This window comes from Nuphar pumila, chromosome 11 (assembly GCF_984573655.1).
Source record: "Nuphar pumila chromosome 11, dmNupPumi1.hap1.1, whole genome shotgun sequence".
Taxonomy (NCBI): Eukaryota; Viridiplantae; Streptophyta; class Magnoliopsida; order Nymphaeales; family Nymphaeaceae; genus Nuphar; species Nuphar pumila.
This window is the reverse complement of record NC_143259.1, coordinates 96,782,375-96,803,557: the sequence shown is the minus strand read 5'-3', so window position 1 is coordinate 96,803,557 and position 21,183 is coordinate 96,782,375. Positions and strand designations below refer to the sequence as shown.

The window sequence follows — 21,183 nt, the reverse complement described above, 5'->3', positions numbered from 1 at the left end:
CAGGGAGACAAATGAAAAAACTCTTGTAGACTTGCTATTAGCACAGCCAGAGCTCTCCCAACTAGGCAGGCAAGATATCTCTTTCTCTCTCTCAGAGAAATTAGGTTATGTTTTCATTCATCTCAATGCATGTTTATTTTCTAGTATTTGGGTATGGTGTAAGTGGTTTGGATGAACCCTATCTCAATTGGATAACTGAGCCAATTAGGCCTTACCTGACTTGATTTTACGACACTTATGGGTTGATTCAGTTCCAAAACCTGGACCCAATTACGGACAGGCCATTTCTTAGGTATGGAAATATAAGATTGAAATCCATTAACTGGCCTACCAGTTCCAAATAGTTCTTTACAATAAGCACTTGAAACGACCAAAACCTAAACTCGGTTTACACTTCAATCAACTTGTAGCAAACCAATCAACTTGTAGCAAACCAATTTGTGTTTGTACTCTTAACAACCTGAACTGACAAGGACCTGAAACAATTGATACCCAAACAAATAGAAATCTGAATAGATTTATACCTGAGCCAATTTCAACTCCATGGTTATGTTGCTTTTCTAATTTTACAACTTAATCAAAATCTTCTACTCAACACTAGTTACGCTTGAATTTGTAATGTTTCCAAGTCAAGTTCAATCCTTCTAACCTGGTTTGAGGCCCACTGGAGATGTATTTGATTAATACCTGAACTAGATCAAACTCAAATACTTAAGGCCTGAACAGATTTATACCTGAACCGGTCAAAGAGCTGAACTGGTTTGCATCCAAGCCAAACTTATCCAACCTATTAAAACTTCATCCAAAATCTCCCTGGCCTGTTTATGGACAACCTCATATAAACCTGAACTAACCTGTTGGCCTAGATTGTTTAAACAAGTACTATGCTTACACCTGATTCATAGTTCGGATTAAAATTTCATACCTGAATCAAAATCATCTCGATCAACCTAAAGTTAGACCCCGACCCGAACCAACCAACCCGCTTACACCTCTATATTTGAACTTGAGTGGGTCGGTTGAATCTTGAAAACAGGAATGCTAAATGGTTTCACTGTTTTGCAGGGTGAGGAGGCCAGAGTCTTGTGGAGTATAGATACAGGAAACTTAGCAACAACAAAGTGTAATATGTAATATGATACCTTTCTCAGCTTGCGTATCTTGCAAGGTTCAAAGCTATGTCACATAGATATCGCTGAAGATACAGGGATACAGCCATTTTTGTGAAAGTTTTCAATGTAACTAATATACAAGTGGATAATCGGGAGTCAAAATGGAGTATCCGTGTGACATAGGTTCAAAGCAAAAGCTTGATATGTCATGTCTTAAATTGTTGGTATATCTTACATGATTTCTTCAGAATTTTCTATCCTCATAAGCACTGATATGTTTCTTTGTCTGAACAATCACCAAAAAACGTAATCAAACGTAAAGAATTAAAGATATTGGCAAGGTCTTCAACCAAAGAAATCAAAATTTGTGATTGTTTCTCCATCTTGCGTTTCCATATCTTTGTGATTCAAATTCATTGTTTGGTTGATGTATGCCTAGCTATGCAAGGTTTGCATGAGCTCAGTCCGGCTCAAGTTAGGCTGAGTCTATGACTGAAGGATTTCTCCAAGTTATTCTAGTCCTTTATCTGGTGCGTACCCAACAGCTCCACCTACATGTGCTGGGTCTGAGACATGCCTTTGTTTTATTTTATTTATTCGATGATTTTTTTCAAGCATTTGTTATATTCCATTTAGACAAGGGATGAATTAAAGAAAGTTTTGTTGCATTTGAAAAGATTAAATTTTTTTTTTCGATTTATATCTCGACGAAGAAACCGCCACCAGTCCCTAAGACCTGATCACGTTGGCTCAGCCTGCCATACGTGCCTACTGTTGTTATGGGGCCTATGCTGGGTGTTGGCTTGCGCAAAAGGGTGATGCCCATGGGAATTGAACCTTAATCACCTGTCTATCTGCCAAATCCCCAATCCACTACGCCAACCATTGTGCCACATGGATTTGAAAATTCTGCGGGGAATTTACAGGGATCTCTTTGCTTGTGTTGCTTGGGGGCGTGTCATATGGGAGGGCATCATTCTCCCTCGGGCACCATCACTTGAACAGGAGTTTCCCGTTGGTAATATTAAGAAAGAAAAAAGTGATTACTTCAAAGACTCCATTAACTAGCTTGTCCAACATGGATAAAATCGCCTCAGTATACTCTGGAAGGAACTCAATTTGAAAGCAGCATAAGTTCAAGTAATGGTGCCTAAGAAAGAAAAACTTTTAATGCTCCATCTAAACCTAGGGGCTGATGTAACAAAACTCAACACATTCACTGTTGAAAATGAAGCTTGCTCATGCCTAGGAATGAAAAAAGTAATGCCCACTGATGGCATGAAGATAGTGATTTTAACCTCACAAGTTAATTCTCAGTTTCTCTTTTCACATTCTCACACATTGGTGCTTACCTATGTCACATAGGTGCTGGTGTGGGTATGAGTGCGGATGCGGCACTGGTATGAGTGCGGATGCGGCACTTTAAAAAATGAGGAGGATATATATATATATATATATTCTAACCGTTTTAAGTTAACACTACATGTATTTATGTGCATTTATGTATTTATATATATAATATAGATAAAAGTGGACTTGATTAGGGTTAACTGAATCTACTTTTACATATAAATGGACCTCATTGTGGTTGACTTCACCTAACACAGAGGAAGTTGTGTTCAAGTGTTGCACCCGCCTGGGTGCGGGTGTGTAACATCCCAAAAATTTTAACCCAGATTTATGTGGATTTTTTTTTATAACAGCGGAAAGAATAACCAATATAGGGTTAAGCATTTCGGAACATTACATTTGAGAGAAAACTCAACACATGTATTTCATTTTATTATGAAATGAACATTTAATTACCATAAACCCAAGGAATTACCGGAATAGTAAATCAACAATCGCGATCCAATGCCTCATTCCGCAACCACTCATAAGTCTAATTGTTTACCTGAAAATGGTAAAAACTATAGGAATTAGACTACCACGTCTAAGTAGAAAAACTGTAACTCTTAATGAAGGTATGTCATGACTCTAGCATGTGATGTGGGTGTCAAAGGTGAATCTCAACATATGTCTAAACAAGTAAGCAATTTATGCAAACGAAGCCAACATTCATATACATGAGTATGTAAACAGTTATACAACAACCATAACTGAGCAAGTAAGTATAGTGTGCAACATTAATAAGCAAAATATGTATGATATGCAACAGTCATAATAATATCAGAGTGTAACATTAATCAGTAAGTGAGATGTGTATTGCAACAATCATAGCATTAACATATACACCTCTCATATAGTTGTTCAACTACCTCATATCTACACATTTCACAATTTTCTATCATCACAAGCTCAGAATATAAAGCATGTTAAAGAACATAAGCATATCTCCAATATTTCCATTCACTGTGATACCCAACTGCACTAAATTGTGTTTAAATTATCTTATTCTGCGGGTACACACGGGCACAGGTGACCATCTCAGAAGAGAACGTTTGGGAGTATATTATTCAAGAGTATTTTATTAACCCGAACATTCTAACTGAGACTGAAATTCCCAAGGGAGCGACTAATAGCCGAGAGAATCTCCCAAGGGCTCCACTCAAGACAGGATGCATCCCTAACTTCTGCAGAAGACATGAAACTACCACCTAGGACATATAGGTAGTCCTGGTCCCTAATCCGAGGACGGGGACCAACGAGCTGCTTCACGCTCAAAATACAACACAAGTCCTCGAAGTTTTGTACCACCTACCCTCTCCAAGGTAAGCCTCAAAAACTGGTTTCATTAGTTAATCATTTTCCCAAAGTTCAGGACATTTCTCAACTTCCTTCTACTGCCACAACAGTAGATCCCAACCTTAGTCATTTTACCAAGGTGTATAAACCATCCATATATTTTTTTCCATATTGATTTCTTAATCCCACTCAGAGTGCTCCGGTGCTTTTAAACCAGTCAAGCACCTAATAATTACAATTAGGTTTTCATCACTTTTATTAACATAGCACGCAAGCCAATAACTCAAGTACTCACATCGGGTAACTCATTCATATATTGCCCTCTTAGGCAAAGCACATATCCATATATCACTATATACTCCATCATATGTGTGAAACCAATATAACAACCCCATTCCTCAAAACAACTAACATACTGCATTCTAGCAATTCAATTATTACATTTTCTGACAAAAAGCAGTTTAAGCACGTGGTATTTCATGTAAACCAGTCACAAACTACTTGAAGTCAATACTGATGATGAAAAATAAATTAACTTAGAACTCAAGTCTAACCATAGGTAATAGAATAAGTTGAAATCAAGCATGATAATAGGTAACGAAAAGATATGTATTCAAATTTAATAACCATTATTAATTCAACCTTGGAACAGATTTGATATAATCAATAAGATGACATATAGTTATCTTGGATATTAATCAACCTAAAACAAATCAGTTTGATGACAGAACACAAGATATCATATAATCAAATTTAATCATCGTCAACAAAATAATAGGAATTCAGATTTAATACCATCCATAAAATAACATATTACTCCCGTATTTAACTGTCAACAGATCATCATATAAACCATATGTTTACATTGTTTTTATGTTTGGGCATTATGTATGGGATACTCTGTGTATAAGATCAACTTGCATTACATGTGAGTTTTAGAAACAATCTTTACTATTTAAGAACATTGAAAAGTTTTCCTGTTTAAGAAAGTCAAGTTTAAGATTTCAAGGCCCGGGTAAATTATAAACAACTCAATACATCATGTTATACATAGATGGAATAAAATGTTTCCAATAGCATGCATGTGAATAAGCAATGCTGCAGAACTCAGATTCATAACACTTGATAAAACAATAGTTACTTCAGTTTCATTTCCAACTCACTGATTTAATCTAATTTTCCTGAATTAAACCTAGACTTAAAACAACTGTAAACCATCAATCAACCACAATCATATACTGCGCAATATATTCACCAAAGATGCTCGGTTTATCAAAAATTCAAGCAGACACATTCGGCTGTCCAAAAAGAACAATATAAGGATGTGTGGTCAGAGTGTAACAACCCCCTTGGCTATCAAAACAAATGTACCTTGATTTTAGTAACAACCTTACACAAGCATGGATAACCAAAACCCAAACAATACATTCAGGAATACGTGGTAATGTAACCATGGAAGCATACCCCAAACATGTCGGGACATGAGCATTCCAAATGTGAGTCCATTATATTTTCACAAACAGAAAGCTAATTAGATAACAAGGTGAAATCGAACATATCATGGAATTCATTTCAATATGACGGAAAGAATTCTAAGAAAACACAAAACAAAATTTCTGAAAGAATAAAGTAATTATCAGATCTAGAGTAGTCCAATAGCCAAGAACCCCATCGGAAAGACCCCGAGCCCCATGCTCGACTCTCGAAAGAACTACAAGAAATGGGGAAAACAGGAAAATCTACATTCTTTTAATGTCAACCCCCCCCCCCCCCACACACACACACACCACGCTCGATCCCCACCACAACCTAAAGATCAAACATAATAAACCTACATTCGTTCTTTGTGGCTGTCGAGTTTTCCCAAATCTGGGATCATCCGATACCAAGAGTCGGAAACCCCCAATTTCTGGGCTTGTCCGATTACAAGAAATCGGAACCCCCAATTTCTGGTTGATCCGATACAACCACAGGTACCCGAACCCCAATAGATGTCGCAGCTACCTGAATCCCCAGCTTACAGGCTTGGGTTTCCGGCATCCAAGAACCCCCATCGATGCTTAAGACATGCGGAAACCCGGTTCACTTCCCTTGACAAACCCAATCACAGACCGATGTCAGTCGATACCTACATGAAAAGCACAAGATCCTACCTCTTTTCGGATGAAAAATAGTTGGAGGTGTCGGCATTAGCAGTTGCAGGTGGTCGGCTTCCTCCAGCGCCGATGTTTCTGCAAGCAAGCGCAAGATCGTCGCCGGCGAGGAGAAAGGGCTCCAACGAGGTGGGATGGAAGAGCCGAGAGGGAGGCGAGAGAACAATGAGAGGTGAAAGGGGATCTGCCGAAGGGCGAGGTCCTCTTCTCCCCTTTATCGAGCGAAGGTCCCCTCCCTCTCCAAGAATGGCAGAAAAAATGAGTTACAGCCTCTCTGTAACCCTTCCCCATTCTTCCTGTATTGGGCAAGAATCGTGCCTCCGACACGATTCTTTGTCTTTTAAATCTTTTAAGATGCGGTCGGGTCTGGGTCTTGGTACGGGTCCCGCGACCCATGGTGCCGCTGTACCAGATCCACTCTAACGTGGATTTGGGTCAATAATAAGTTATGGATCCACTCTAATGTGGATCCGGGTTGGCCGCCATTTGACAGATCCACATGGATCCACCTTAATTCGGGTAATGGATCCATAAATTGGATCTGGTTGGCTCCAATATGGATCCAAACCCCATTTACCCAAATCTTTTATTATATTACTTTTTAATTATTTATTTATTAAACATTACTATTACATATATATTTTTAATACTCATATTTATATTTCTTTTTGGATCCGGGTAACGGATCCTGGGCCCAATAGGTATAACATCACTCAAATTTTACAGGTATTACAGGGTGTGACGCGGATGTGGTGCCTTGTTAGAAGAGTCCGTGTTACATAGGTGCTTACTCTTTTTTAAAACAAGAACGCTGCCCCAATTTTATATTAAAGAATAATGCTTTTACAAAAGATCTCCCTCAGGGGTAGTCTGTGGCTTGTCTTTCCAAATCAAATTATTACAGGATAGAAGCACCATCAGAGGCCCTTTTACTAAACTGGTGAAGTTTAAATATCTGAAAGTCAATCCCATATGGTTTAATTGGAAGGTAGGTCATATGTCTTGGGGATGAAAATATGTTAGAAGCATGATGGACATAGTGGCACAACATGCAAACTGGAAGCTTTAATCATGATCACAAACTAAGCTCTAGTTTGACCCCTAGGTTGGTTGTTTCCCTCTCAATAGTCTCCTGGAGAGAGACGTGTCAAGAGAGTTAGGGCACGTTTGGTTGCATTCAAATGTGATTTGGAATCTCATGCAAATGAGAGAATGAATCTCATTTGCATAGCCTTTAAAAAAAACCTCATTTGCAAAGCTAACCAAACATGTGATTTGACATCTCATGCGATCAAGAGAATGAATCTCATTTGCACATGTAACCAAACATGTGATTTCGATGAGAGTCACTTCAAATGTGATTTCAAATCACATTCAGTTTCTTATTTGCATGAGATTCCAAATCACATGGTGAAATATGTGATTTGAAGTCATGTCTCTCAACCAAATTGTATCTTTAATACTATCTCTTAATATCTTGATAGTTTTGGCTTGCAGGATAGCAAACTTGCTTGGATGCCTAACATGATACCAAGCATCCAAGCAAGTGGGCAACAAACTCATTAAGAATTCTGGGATTTTGTAACATTTCAGGTCGTGATTCATAAACTTTGGGAGATAAGGAATGCACTTGTCTTTCAAAGCAAGAGTTGCTGCAAGTAACCAAAGGGGGCTCTGAGTAGTTGGTAGGAGCTGTCAGTGCATGTCTCCTTGAGGTGGGACATTGCAGGTTCAAACCTCAATGGTACGTTGAATAATAACTGGTGGGTAGGGATGCACATGAGTCAAGCTTGGCATGTTCAAGCTCGGCTTGCCTAAGTAAACTGGTGTACAGGCTCAGCTCGAGCCTGGATCGAGCCGAACCTTAACCGGGTTGAGCCCGAGCAAAGCCCGGATCACTCGGTTTCGCACTTTTGAGCACAACCATGGCTTGGCCTGAGCTCAACAGAGAGAGAGAGAGAGAGAGAGAGAGAGAGAGAGAGAGAGAGAGAGAGAGAAGAAGAAGAGAGCGGTGCATCAACAAGAGAGGGGAAGAGAGCGGTCGTGGCGAATGACGATCCTTTGTGGAGAGAGTAGTGGTGGTGATCCTCAGCAGCACCGATTGGATTCCCTAGCGCCTACCATATCGAGATGGGGAAGGAGTCTCTAGGCTAGGCTGGGGGAGGCTCGAGACAGAGCGGGAGGCTCGAGGCTGGGCAAAGGTCTTGAGGTTGGGTGAGGCTCAAGGGGGGGGGGGGGGTTGTATTGTTTTTTATGTAATATATATATATATATATATATATATATATATATATATTGATCATGCATAATTTTTGTATTTTATTCATGATCCAGTGAAAATTGCATTAAAAACTCATTCTTATAAGTGTTTTTGAAAAACTACTTTAAATTGAAAATAAAGAAAAAAATTACATATTTCAAGTTTTTTCATGCATTTTTCAGTGTTTAGTTTTATTTAGAACTTTTTAATTATTAGTCTAATTAGTTTAGAAGTGTTTAATTAGTATTTCATTATGTTTAGAAGAGTCATTTTTGTGAAACACGCTTTTTTAGAAGTACTATTTGATTTTTTTTGAAAATCAATTGGAGTTTTCTGAAAAAAGAATGTGTAACCTAATTTTTTAGTATAAATAGTATGTTTTTAGTCATGAAACATGTTTTTCCCTCTTGAGAAAACACAAGCCTCTTCTCCTCTCTTCCTCCTCCTTCTCGTTCTCAATTGGTTCTCCCTCGTTTTTTTCCTTTCTCCCCCATTTTCGTCTTGCTTCTAACATTTTTCTGGCGCCAGTTCTTCTTACCCCCTCTCAATGGATGCATGTATAACTCAAACGTAATACCGTGTTTTTTTTATCAATCCCTTAATCGAAAATGGATTAGAAGGTATGTTTCTTCTCTCCCGTCTCTCCGTAGTTTCGTGGCTTTAGTTCTTGCATACATACAACATATCATTGCATATAGTTTATTTGATCATTGCATATTTAGTGCATATAGATTAGATTAGTTTTATTTTTAATATCTGAAAATATAAAAAGAAAAAAAATGTATAATAGTTTAGTATAGTCATCTTTCTCGATTTCCATGCCAAGTTAGATAGTAGTATTTTTTATATAGTTAAATCATAATTTTAAATTTACGTTATCTACTGTTTTTATCAGAATTAATTAGTTACTTTCATTAGACATAAACTAGTGTAATTAGAATTTAGTTTAGATTTAATCATATTAGCCGATCAAGGTTTCTTGTTTTAGTTTCTATTCTTCTCAATATTAGATTGTTAGATTTTATTTTCTTTATGATATTTATGTTCATTAGGTGAATTTATATTCAGTTAGATCACATTCTTATATTAGTTTAGTAAATTTAATTGGGTTAATTAGTTTTTACTTAAATTATTATCAATCTAGATAATCGATAGTTAAAGTAGATTAGAATAATTAGATTTTTTCTATTAAGCCGATTTTAAGAGAGCATGTGATTTGATGTTCTTTTATCAATTATTCATGTTATTTTAATTCCAACATGTATTTATTTTATTTAATTTAGAAAATAGTGTTAATCATAATTATCATTTTTAATTAGATTCTTTGATTTTTAGCCAATTTTTGTTCTTTCTTAATTATCATTTTTTAATTAGATTCTTTGATTTTAATTATCGTTAATCACATTTTGCCTAGAGTAATTCTTAATTAATTTTAGTTAGTTTAGATCATAGTCAATTCACGTTAACTACTTTAGATTTATTTTATTTTTTATTTATCATGCATTTTTAGTTAAATGAATAGATAGCCAATTTTTGCTTATTTCATTTGATTATTGAATAACTTAGGTTAATTTTTTATTTTATGGTTTTATTGATTAATTTTGGAAATGCAGACCACATATAGTTCTTGTTGTATTCATTTAGTCCTTTTTTTGTCTTTTAGTTAATGTGTTCTTAGTTTGTTACATTAGTTATTTTTTTTCTTGTTAATTAGTTTAGTTTGTTTTTCATTTAGTTAAATGAATTCTTAGTTGTTAAGTAGTTAGTTTGATTGTTAGTTTCATAATTGATTAGTTTCTTGATTGTTAGTTAGTTGGTTTTGCTAATTTGTCTTGTAGTGTAGTTATTATACGTAATTAGTTATTATAGGTTAGTTATATTCTTGTTTTTGTGATTTTTTTTGAACTAACATTAGATTTTTGTTTAGTTTCTCTATGTTTTGTTATTGTTTTGTAGGGAAGCGATTGATCGTGTGGTGAGCCCTCAAAAAAAGCTCCCAAGGAACCCTCTGAGGTCCCTAAAAGGCCCCTCAAAAGGTCCCTTTGAGTTCCTTAGGAAGCCCTCGGAAGAAAGAAAACCAGCTAACGTATAAAAGAAGAAAGGAGGGACTAGAAGCTCAAGCACTGAAGATCCTTTTTCTATTTTCTTTTAGATTAGGGTTGTTTATTTATTTAATTCAAATTTGTAAAAGGCCTATAACTATTTATTATTTGTTTAAGCCCTCCACAGAGGGCCATACTCTTAGTCAATTAGTTAATTAATTATTTTTATTTTCAAGGCAATAAAGAGTAGATTTGTATGGAATACAAAATTTTCTCTCATTCCCCGAGTTCAACGTGGATCTCACCCTAGTTTAAGCAAATTTTAGTATTTTGTGTCTGTCTTGCATACATCGTTTTCATCAAAATATCTTTTAAAAATCTATTTCATAAAACTCACACCAAATTTTTGGTGTCGTTGCCAGGGAACAACGATAGAAACGAGTATTGACTTTATTGCCTCTTGTGTATTATTAGTTTATTTAGGATTGTTAGTTTCATTTTTGTTATTTATTTAGGATTGCTAGTTTATTTTCCTTTTCATTAATTAGGATTGTTAGTTTATTTTTGTAATTAGGATTTGTAAAACCACGTTGCTTGCGAGCCCAAGAGACCATCTTACTTTTCCTTTACAACCCATCAAGTAGGTTACCCCCTTAGTATGTGATTGTGCATGATTGGTACCATGCACATAGTTTGCTTTCTGCAAAATATCTGTTTGGGTGCAAGTGAGTGGTGCGTGTTTCCTGCTTTATTGAATTTTTTTATTTTGCCTGCTTTGTGTTTTGTATGGTTGATCATGTGTGCACACTAGGTTTAGATAGAGCACATTTTCTTAGGATGGTTGCTACACCAGTCTGTCCTCAGGTGTATGCAAGGGCGACACTCTCTTGACCCCGAGCTTGCTGAGTTAGTAGAGGACTCTGAGAATATCATTAGGAAAGCCCGTCTATCCAGCCCCATGGTTGATGACCAGCAATTGACCTGTCTCCTCCGGGAGTATTTTATTCCTACTGAATACACTCCCACCTCCTGTATTGCTAGACCCGCTGTAGGAACTAACTAGTTTGAGATCAAGGCCAATATTATTTTGATGTTACCATCCTTTTACGACCTTAGTAACAAGGACCCCTACTGTCATCTTGATGAGTTCCTCAAGATCTGTTCTATGGTACAGATCAATAATTTTAGAGATGACGCATTGAGGTTGACCTTGTTCCCGTTCTCTCTTAAGGACAAAGCCAAGTACTGGCTAAAGGCTTTAAACACGGTTTCAATTACTACTTAGGGATGAATGCAGAGAGAGTTTCTCAAGAAATACTTTCCAATTGGTAAGACAAATCAGTTTCAAAAGCCATCACCAGTTTTTCTCAGATTGAGAGAGAACAATTTCATGAGATGTGGGAGAGAATGAAAGATTTTCTTCGAAAGTGTCTCCACCACCAGGTGCCCCGTTGGTAACTGGTGCAATACTTTTATGATGAGTTGACAAAAAAAAATCGTTAGATGGTTGATGCAGTCTGTCTGGGCACTTTTATGTTGAAGAGTGAGAACGAAGCGTGAGCTCTGTTTGAGACCCTTAGCGAGAATTCGATGCACCACGCTTTAACCTCATGTTCTGAGAGGGTTGCACCTGCTCATGATGGAGTGAAGAACACTGAGATTTTCGAGATAGGGATACACCTTGAGTTACAAAAAAGGTTGACATGCTGATCCAGAAATTGGATCAGTTGTTGTCAAATCCCTCACCAGCCATACAAGTGTGTGTTATGTGTTAGCCTAGCACACTATGTCTTTGATAGCCCCACAACGCCGTAGTACTCTGAGTTTGTTCATGAATAGACTTAGGTGATGAAAGGTTTCGCTAAACTAGTGCCCAATCCTTATTCCAACACCTATAATCCGGGTTGGCGAAACCCTCCCAATTTCTTGTGGAAGAGTCCACAACAACAATCCTCCCATCCCTTTCCAGAACTAACCCAGGCAAGGCGGCTATACGCCTGGTTTTCAGAGATCTATCTACCCTTAAGCCAAGCCCCCCTTTAGTCAGCCTCCATCTCAGAAGCCTACTTCTAGCCAGTCCTTTGAGGATAAGATGATGCAGGCTTTCTCGGGTATTAAGGCAAACTTGAGCTCTCATACTCAATTCATTGCCAAATTAGAAACACAGATGAGACAACTCATCGAGGCGCTAAGCAAGCAAAGTGAGAGAACATTTTCTTATCAGTCTGTCATCAACCCGAGGGGTAAGGAACTCATGTATTCTGACCTGCACATGACTGACTCACACTATAAGCAGGTCCATGCTATTACTACTTTCAGGAGTAAGAAGGAATTTCATAGAAGCTGGAAGACTGCAAAAGAAAGAGAGAGACATATTATTGAGTACTCAATCCCTATTGAGACAACCCCAAAAAGTGGGAGGGCTCCTCCATCTGAGTCTTCCAGATCATATATACCTAAGGCCCTCTTTCCTGAGGCTTTAGAAAGACCAAAATTTTTGACAAGTAGAGAGCAAAAATGTAAGAAATGCTTGAGATATTCAAGCATGTTCACATAAACCTTTTTCTGCTCGATGCCATCCAATAAGTACCTGCCTATGCAAAGTTTCTTAAAGAACTTTGCACCCAGAAAAAAAAAACAAGAGCGTTGCCTAAAAAAATCTTCCTGATTGAGCATGTGAGTTCGGTATTTTGGCACCAAGCCCCACCTAAACTTAAGGATCCAGGGGCACCAATCATCTCTTGTGTCATCGAGAATATGACTATCGAGCGTGCTATGCTCAATCTTGGGGCCAGTGTGAACATCTTGTCGGGTTTCCTTTATGACATTTTAGGATTGAGGATTTAAAACCCATTATGACCATCTTACACTTGGCTGACAGGTCTACCAAGATTTCTCAGAGAATATTGGAAGATGTGTTAGTCAAGGTCAATGACTTTTATTTCTCTGTTAATTTTCTCATTCAGAATATGGAAGGTATTGATGTCGCTCACCTGACCTTCATCATTCTTGGCAGTCTATTCTTGACCACTGCCAATGCGTGTATTGACTGTCGTACTAGAGAGATGGATGTTTTTTTTGGCAATAAGCGATTGCAGATAAACATATTCGATACTGCCATGAGAGTGATCGAAAATGACTAATGTTTTCATGTGGAGGGCACTCATCCTCAATGAAAGCAATCTAATCCATTACAGTTGGAGAGATGCATGAATGATACTTCGATTCATGGCTCATTATTTGAAAAGTGTCCCCACGAGTATCCAAGAGATTTTCAAATATGTGGGGGAGCTAATCTTGTGCATAGCTGAGAAAAGAGTCATTTGGGTGCAGAGGGGTCGACTTTTAGGAAACATAGTGGACAGGGCAAAAGATGAGACCATATATCTGAGACCTCTTGATTGAGCATGACCTTTAGTCCATTGATCTCATGGACGATGGAGGGTAACTAGAGATCCGTTTGGCTGAAGACGTAAATTTTAGTGTTTTATGGGAGGCAACCCATATTGTTGTTGTAATTTTAGTCATCCAGTAGATTTTGCTTCTTTTTATTTTATGAGCATTTATGATAGATCATGCATACATTTCATTACTTGGATATGATTTATGAGTTACAATTAACAGGACAGATTTTATAGCACCGATCATGTAACTTCTACTCTGTCCCTTGCATATCTTTTATTCCATAGTATACATTCATCTAGTTTCATGTAAGCATGAGGGAGTGCCACTGAGGACAATGTCATTCAAGCATGGGGGTGGGTGTAGTTTGTATACCCAAATCTTTTCTGTTTATGTATCTACACATTGATAAAAACTCATACAAATTGGGCTTTTAAGGAATGAGTTTGACCATATATGAATGCTTAGATAGATTAAGGTTTTAGAGAATTTTTAAGCCCCATAAAAAAAATTCTGACACTAATCTAGAAAAATATGGTTATTTATGTAGATTTCAAAGAAATGACGATAGATGCATGTTAGAGTGTTATTTTGAATCACAAGTATAAATATACATGATTTATTTTTGAAAAACTAAGCAAATGAACAACATTGAAAATGAGAGCTCAAAAAGTGAAAAAGTGCATACATTTAGTTGTTTGATGCCTTCGTATTCCCTAGTAGCTGGGCTCAGACACAAGTTGAAGTGTTTGATTCCCATGTCAAAAAGGATAACGAAAGAAATCACATCTCTATCTAAGTTGATCTTTGTAGCCTATTTGGTTCAAGTAGGTAGAGCTTGAGGGGTGTTTATACCTAGTGCCATAAAGCCATCTGCTTGAGAGTCACCAACCTCAAAGCCTATTACATGGACTTTATAGAGAGCCTAATAGATGTTGACATTGCACATGACAAGAAACAAGTTATACATAAAACTATTAAAATGAAAGGTCTAGTGACTCGAACAATTAAGTCCAAGGGATACTTTGTATCTAGTGCCCTAAGGTCGTCTAGCTTGGGAGTCATTGACCCAAAGCTTGATACACGGGTAACGAAAACTTAAAATTTGACATAGTGCTAAAAAAAATGTAGAAAAATTTAAAATTTGGAAAACGGAAAAAAAAAAGAAAGAAAAGTCAAGAGCATAAAGAGTAAGTTCACTACTTAGAAATAAGTATTGAGAAAACCTGTACATAAAACATATGAGTAAAGATAAATAAACAATGACATATGTGTATTTGATTTTCTGAGAATAAAGCATAAATGATTATGGCTTTTTTTTAAAAAGTAAAAGACACAATTTTACTTTTTTGGTGGCATGTAAAAGACTCTAAATATGTTTTGAGAGTGTAATGACATTAAATATTCGTGAAAACAAATTCTTTAACTACTTAATACTTTTTGAAGTTGAATTTTTATGCATACATGACAGAGATGTTTATGGGTAGCATCACTGCAAACCCTCACAAGACCTTACTCGTCCACTGGGGTAACTCATGAGTTTAAAGAGCTTGCTGCATATGCTAAATGCAACCGTGATTCCTACGAAAGTAAGTTAGTTTTTTGCTTTGGTTAGTTTGTCTTTTGCTTTTTTGTTTAGGGTCAGTTTGCTCGAGAACTAACAAATGATAAGCATGGAGAAATTTGATCATGTATAATTTTTGCATTTTATTCATACTATTTTATGCATGATTTAATAAAAAATTATATTAAAAACTCATTCTTATCAGTGTTTTTGAGAAACTATTTTAAATTAAAAATAAAAGAAAAAATTACATATTTCAAGTTTTTTCCTGCATTTTTCAGTGTTTAGTTTTGTTTAAAACTTTTTAATTATTAGTCTAATTAGTTTAGAAGTGTTTAATTAGTATTTCATTCAGTTTAGAAGAGTCTTTTTTGTGAAACACATTTTTTTAGAAGTACTATTTTAAAGTTTTTGAAAATTAATTGGAGTTTTCTTTAAAAAAATGTATAACCTATTTTTTTTAGTATAAATAGTATGTTTTCAGCTATGAAATACATTTTTTCCTCTTGAGAAAATGCAAGCCTCTTCTCTTCTCTTCCTCCTTCTCGTTCTCAATCGGTTTTCCCTCATTCTCTTTCTTTTTCTGCCATTTTCATCTTGCTTCTAACCTTTTTCTGGCATCAATTCTTCTTACCCCCTCTCGACGGAGGCAGTCACAGCTCAAACGTAAGACCACATTTTTTTTTCAACCCCTTCATCGAAAACGGATCAGAAGGTATATTTCTTCTCCTTCGTCTTTCCGTAGTTTCATAGCTTTAGTTCCTGCATGCATACATCATATAATTGCATATAGTTTATTTGATCATTGCATATTTAGTGCATATAGATTAAATTTGTTTTATTTTTAATACATGAAAATATAAAAATAAAAAATATATAAAATAGTTTAGTGTAGCCATTTTTCTCGATTTGCATGCCGAGTTAGATACTAGTATTTTTTATGTGGTTAATTCATAATTTTAAATTTACGTTAGCTACTGTTTTTATCAGAATTAATTAGTTACTTTCAATAGACATAAATTAGTGTAATTAAAATTTAGTTTAGATTTAATCATGTTAGTCGATTAGGGTTTCTTGTTTTAGTTTCGATTCTTTTCAATATTAGATTGTTAGATTTTATTTTTTTTTAATGAATGTATTTACGTTCATTAGGTGAATTTATATTCAGTTATATCACGTTCTTATATTAGTTTAGTAAATTTAATTGGGTTAATTAGTTTTTACTTAATTTATTGTCAATCTAGATAATCGATAGTTAAAGTAGATTTGAATAATTAGATTTTTTCTATTCAGTTGATTTTAAGAGAGCATGTGATTTGATGTTTTTTTATCAGTTATTTATGTTATTTTAATTCCACCATGCATTTATTTTATTTAATTTAGAAAATAATGTTAATCGTAATTATCATTTTTAATTAGATTCTTTGATTTTTAGTCAGTTTTTGTTCTTTCTTAATTATCATTTTTTTTAGTGTAGAATATTCTCGTTAATCACATTTTGCCTAGAGCAATTCTTAATTAATTTTAGTTAGTTTAGATCATAGTCAATTCACGTTAACCACTTTAGATTTATTTTATTTTTTATTTATCATGCATTTTTAGTTAAGTTAATAGATAGCCGATTTTTGCTTATTTCATTTGATTATTGAATAACTTAGGTTAATTTTTTACTTTATGGTTTTATTGATTAATTATGGAAATACGGACGACATATAGTTCTTGTTGTATTCATTTATTCTTTTTTTTTTGTCTTTTAGTTAATGTGTTCTTAGTTTGTTACATTAGTTATTTTTTTCTTGTTAATTAGTTTAGTTTGTTTTTCATTTAGTTAAATTGATTCTTAGTTGTGAAGTAGTTAGTTTGATTGTTAGTTTCATAATTGATTAGTAGTTGATTAGTTTCTTGATTGTTAGTTAGTTAGTTTTGCTAATTTGTCTCATAGTGATAGTGAAGTAGTTGTTACATGTAATTAGTTGTTATAGGTTAGTTATATTCTTGTTTTTGTGTTTTTTCTTTGAACTAACATTAGATTTGGTTTAGTTTCTCTGTGTTTTGTGATTTTGTTTTGTAGGAAAGCGGTTGATTGTGCGATGAGCCCTCAAAAGAGCCCCCAAAGAACTCTCCGAGGTTCCTAAAAGGCCCCTCAAAAGGTCCCTTTGAGTCCCTCAGAAGAAAGAAAACCAGCTAAAGCATAAAATAAGAAAGGAGGGACTAGACACTCAAGCACTGAAGACCCTTTTTTCTATTTTCTTTTAGATTAAGGTTGTTTATTTCATTAATTTAAATTTGCAAAAGGCGTGTAACTATTTATTATTTGTTTAAGCCCTCCGTAGAGGGTTGTACTCTTAGTCAATTAATTAATTAAATTTTTTTATTTTCAAGGCAATAAAGAGTAGATTTGTGTGGAATACAAAGTTTTCTCACGTTTCCTGAGTTCGACTCGGATCTTATTCTAGTGTGAGCCGGTTTTTTGTATTTGGTGTCTGACTTGCATAAATTTTTTTCATCAAAAATATATTTTAAAAATCTATTTTATAAAACCCAAACCATATATCATATTTTATATTATATAAAATATCATGAGTCGAGCCTTATCGAGCTTGGTAGGCCGATCAAGCTCAACTCGTGTGCTCGGCCGAGCCTCAAAACTCAGTTCATTTATGGGATGAGCCGAGCCGAGTCGAGCCGAGCCTGGTTGGTTGTGCATCCATGCTGGTGGGGGTCTGCCTAACCCGATCTTGCCTTTCAAAAAAAAAAAAGAATTGTTGTAAGGATAGTTGCAAATGTTCTTAATGGTGTTAAGGAGCACATGCTATGCTTATTGAAATAGGAATCAAACCATCAAATATACCTTAGTATCCCGCCATTGCTTTATCACGGGTGGGCATGTAAGGCGGGGGTGGTCGTGTCCTCAATAGGGGTGGCAATCGGGTCGGGTTGGCGGGTTGGCGTGTCAGCATACCTCAACCCGAACCCGACCCGTTTATTAAATGGGTCAGCTGTGGCAAACACGAACCCGACCCGTTTAATAAACGGGTAACCCGACACGACCCGCCAACCCATTTAATAAATGGGTTGGGTCGGGTAAACGGGTTTTCAGGTTCGCGGGTCAGATTGGCGGGTCGGGTTGGCAGGTAGGCAGGTTGGCGGGTTGACGGGTCGGGTTGGCGGGTTGACGGGTCGGTCAGCCGGGTTGGCGGGTTGACCCACCCGCCTAACCCGTTTATTAAACGGGTCAGCCGGGTTGGCGGGTTGGCATACCCCCAACCCGAACCCGATCTGTTTAATAAACGGGTTACGCGGGTCGACCCGTTTATTAAACGGGTTGGCTTAAGCCCAACCCGAACCTGCCTAAGAGGCGGGTCGGGTGGGCGGGTCGTGTCAGAAATTGCCACCCCTAGTCCTCAACCAGGAGTTTTTTCTCATGGAGAGGTGGGCCCATTAAGTGACCTGGTTCTCGGTGAGGTTCCTTCATTATCAAAAAGAAAAAAAAATGTTTGCCAATCGATGAAACCCACCACCTCCAAATCATATCTACTCAACCCCCATGCCATCCCTATCTTCACACCCCTCAGGATTTTATTGATGCAAGTTGTTTTGATCAAATCGGACTCCATAGAACACTTCATTCATTTAGTGAAGAAAGACATTTAAATCACCAAATTCTGACTTTGTGTTTAGGATTTTTTGGCCACGGTTGACAAAACACACAATTTTGTGATTTAAGAAATCGTATTTTTCATTGAAAAAAATGCAATCCAAGAGTCAATTCTTATTAAGTCGACCGTGCCGAATCCATCTATAAAGTCAGATTTGATCAAAACAACTTGCATCCCAACATTTAAGAGGATAGGAAGATGGGGGATGACATAAGGGATGAGTGGAACCCAATTGCACCACTTCAAAGATGGGTGATGCTATCTATTTTCAGCAGGTTTGACTGGTTTTGTCACTTGGGTTCTGGTTTGGTAGGTATATGAAACTATCAATTAAGGAGTGGTTTTGGTGGAAAGAGGTTCTTAGTGATGTGAATCATTCTCATATTGTGCTGGATAGCTCGAGGAAGGATATTTGTTCATATGATTCCCAAAGCTATGATTCAAAGCAGCCAGCAAAATCCAGTGTAGGGGTGTCAATGGGTCGGGTTTCACCTATACCCGACGCGTACCAAACCCTATAGGGTTAGGGTTGGTGATAAATAAAAAGGCCCAATTAGAATCTGGGTCGAATCGGAAGGGTTTGCTTAAACTATGGAGCTGGGTATGGTTTGTGAAATTTCATACCAGACATGGGGCCAACCCGACTTCCCATTAAGATCTGCAAATTTTCAATGTAAAAATGATAAAAAAAATATTATTTTACCTGGTATGGTTCATGTAATCCTTATAGGATCCAGGTGTGGTTTCTCTTATGGTGGATCCGATTAGACCCTAGTCCAGACCCGATACCATTATCTCAAATCAGGTTTGCGTCTGATTCTATCTGAATCTGAACCAAACCTAACCCTTTGACACCCCTAGTCCAGTGTGTACAGAGGTGGACCTAAAAAGAATGTAATACCAAACTATTTCGTTTAGCTGATCCATGAATCCTGGGGATTGATAATGTTTGGAAGGATAAACCACCAGATTGGTTTTATTTGGTCTTTCTAAGCTACTTTTGAGAACATTTTAGTATTGTGAAGTAACTAGAAGGGGTCTGCCTAACCCCAGCTTGCCAATCCAAAAGAAAAAAAGAAAATGTAAGATTCTGATTTGTAATCAAGTTGTGTAAGCCATTTCCATATTCCATGCGAGAATTGTGGTTCTAACTCGGATCTTACCCATATCAAATCCAATTCTCATCAAATTTGATACTATGATGTTCAAGATCCAATTTAGATATGAGCTTGTGTCTTCTATACCAAGCATTTGGATCCATAATTTTGCCTGCTATCCAAGAGACAGACATGATTCAATTCATGTCTCTGCATGTTTTGACAATTCAACATGGACCCAGTGGAAAGTAGGGCTGGGTATGGAGCCGGTGGCTCATGGCTCAGCCCTTCTAGACTGAGCCTAGCTGGGATTTTAAGCCTTGACCTGGATTTGGATATGGGCCACTTTGATTTGGCCCCTACCTATTGATGGAAATCATGTCTAGTGTGGATCTTTATGAGCTAGATCAAACATGTACTGATCAAGTAGGCTTCACCAGTCAGCTAAGTCTTTATATGAACAAATTCAAGTCTTGGAATGAGGAGTCCCACTTGATCAAAAGACTCATAATTTTGGGTACTGCTCAATTGCATGTGGCCAAGAGAATGAATGACATAAACCGGTCAGATTTGGATGGATGTGCGCAACAATTTGGATCCAAGACAATTAGACATAGGATTGTCTGATTTGGTTCAGATTCAGGTCCCATACCCGAACGAATCCAAATCCATTTAGTTGGATTTGGTAGCAAAAAATGATTAATAAATAGAGGCCTGCATCAGAAAATTCACAATGTGAGGTTCTTTTTTGAGATTAGGAGCAAAAGGTTGGCCCCTAAAGGTATTTCCCCATAATAGGTGCATTCAATTAAGCAAAAAGTATAATTGTTTTCATCTACAATATCAAGAAATTGCATTTCCTATTGAGAAAATCATCCTTCTCTTTCTTCGGAAGTAAGTTTCTCACAAAATTCCATCTTGTGGTTTCACCTTCCAAAGTAAGTCTCTGTTTGGGTGCTTCGAATTAGAGGTGTATTGCGGTTTCCCCCAATGCTCTTATGCTTTCTGCTGTTTGGGAGCAGTGGTGTTGCCAAAACACTGCATTGAGAATGGAGCTGTCAGCCCAATACCACATTTCAACACCATTCAGAATAGGGTGTTTTTGGCAATACCATATTTTGGCAACACATGAAAATGGTGTTTCCAAGTCAATGCAATGCTGCCAAACAGAGCCTAAACTTTTGATTTCTTAAGAAGCTTCCAGGTGCA

The 21,183-nt window shown here is 36.7% G+C and overlaps 1 protein-coding gene across 1 annotated transcript in view; it reads left to right on the top strand.

Annotated features, from left to right (window-relative positions):
* Positions 1–1,492, top strand: part of LOC149822563 (SH2 domain-containing protein A-like) — a 37,146-nt gene extending 35,654 nt beyond the window's left edge. Inside the window, exons 11-12 of the mRNA XM_089980304.1 lie at positions 4–69; positions 1,066–1,492. Of these exons, the coding sequence (XP_089836430.1) occupies positions 4–69; positions 1,066–1,096 (97 nt within the window). The 3' untranslated portion in view covers positions 1,097–1,492. The remainder of the gene's footprint in view (positions 1–3; positions 70–1,065) is intronic.
* Positions 1,493–21,183: the final 19,691 nt, after the last annotated feature.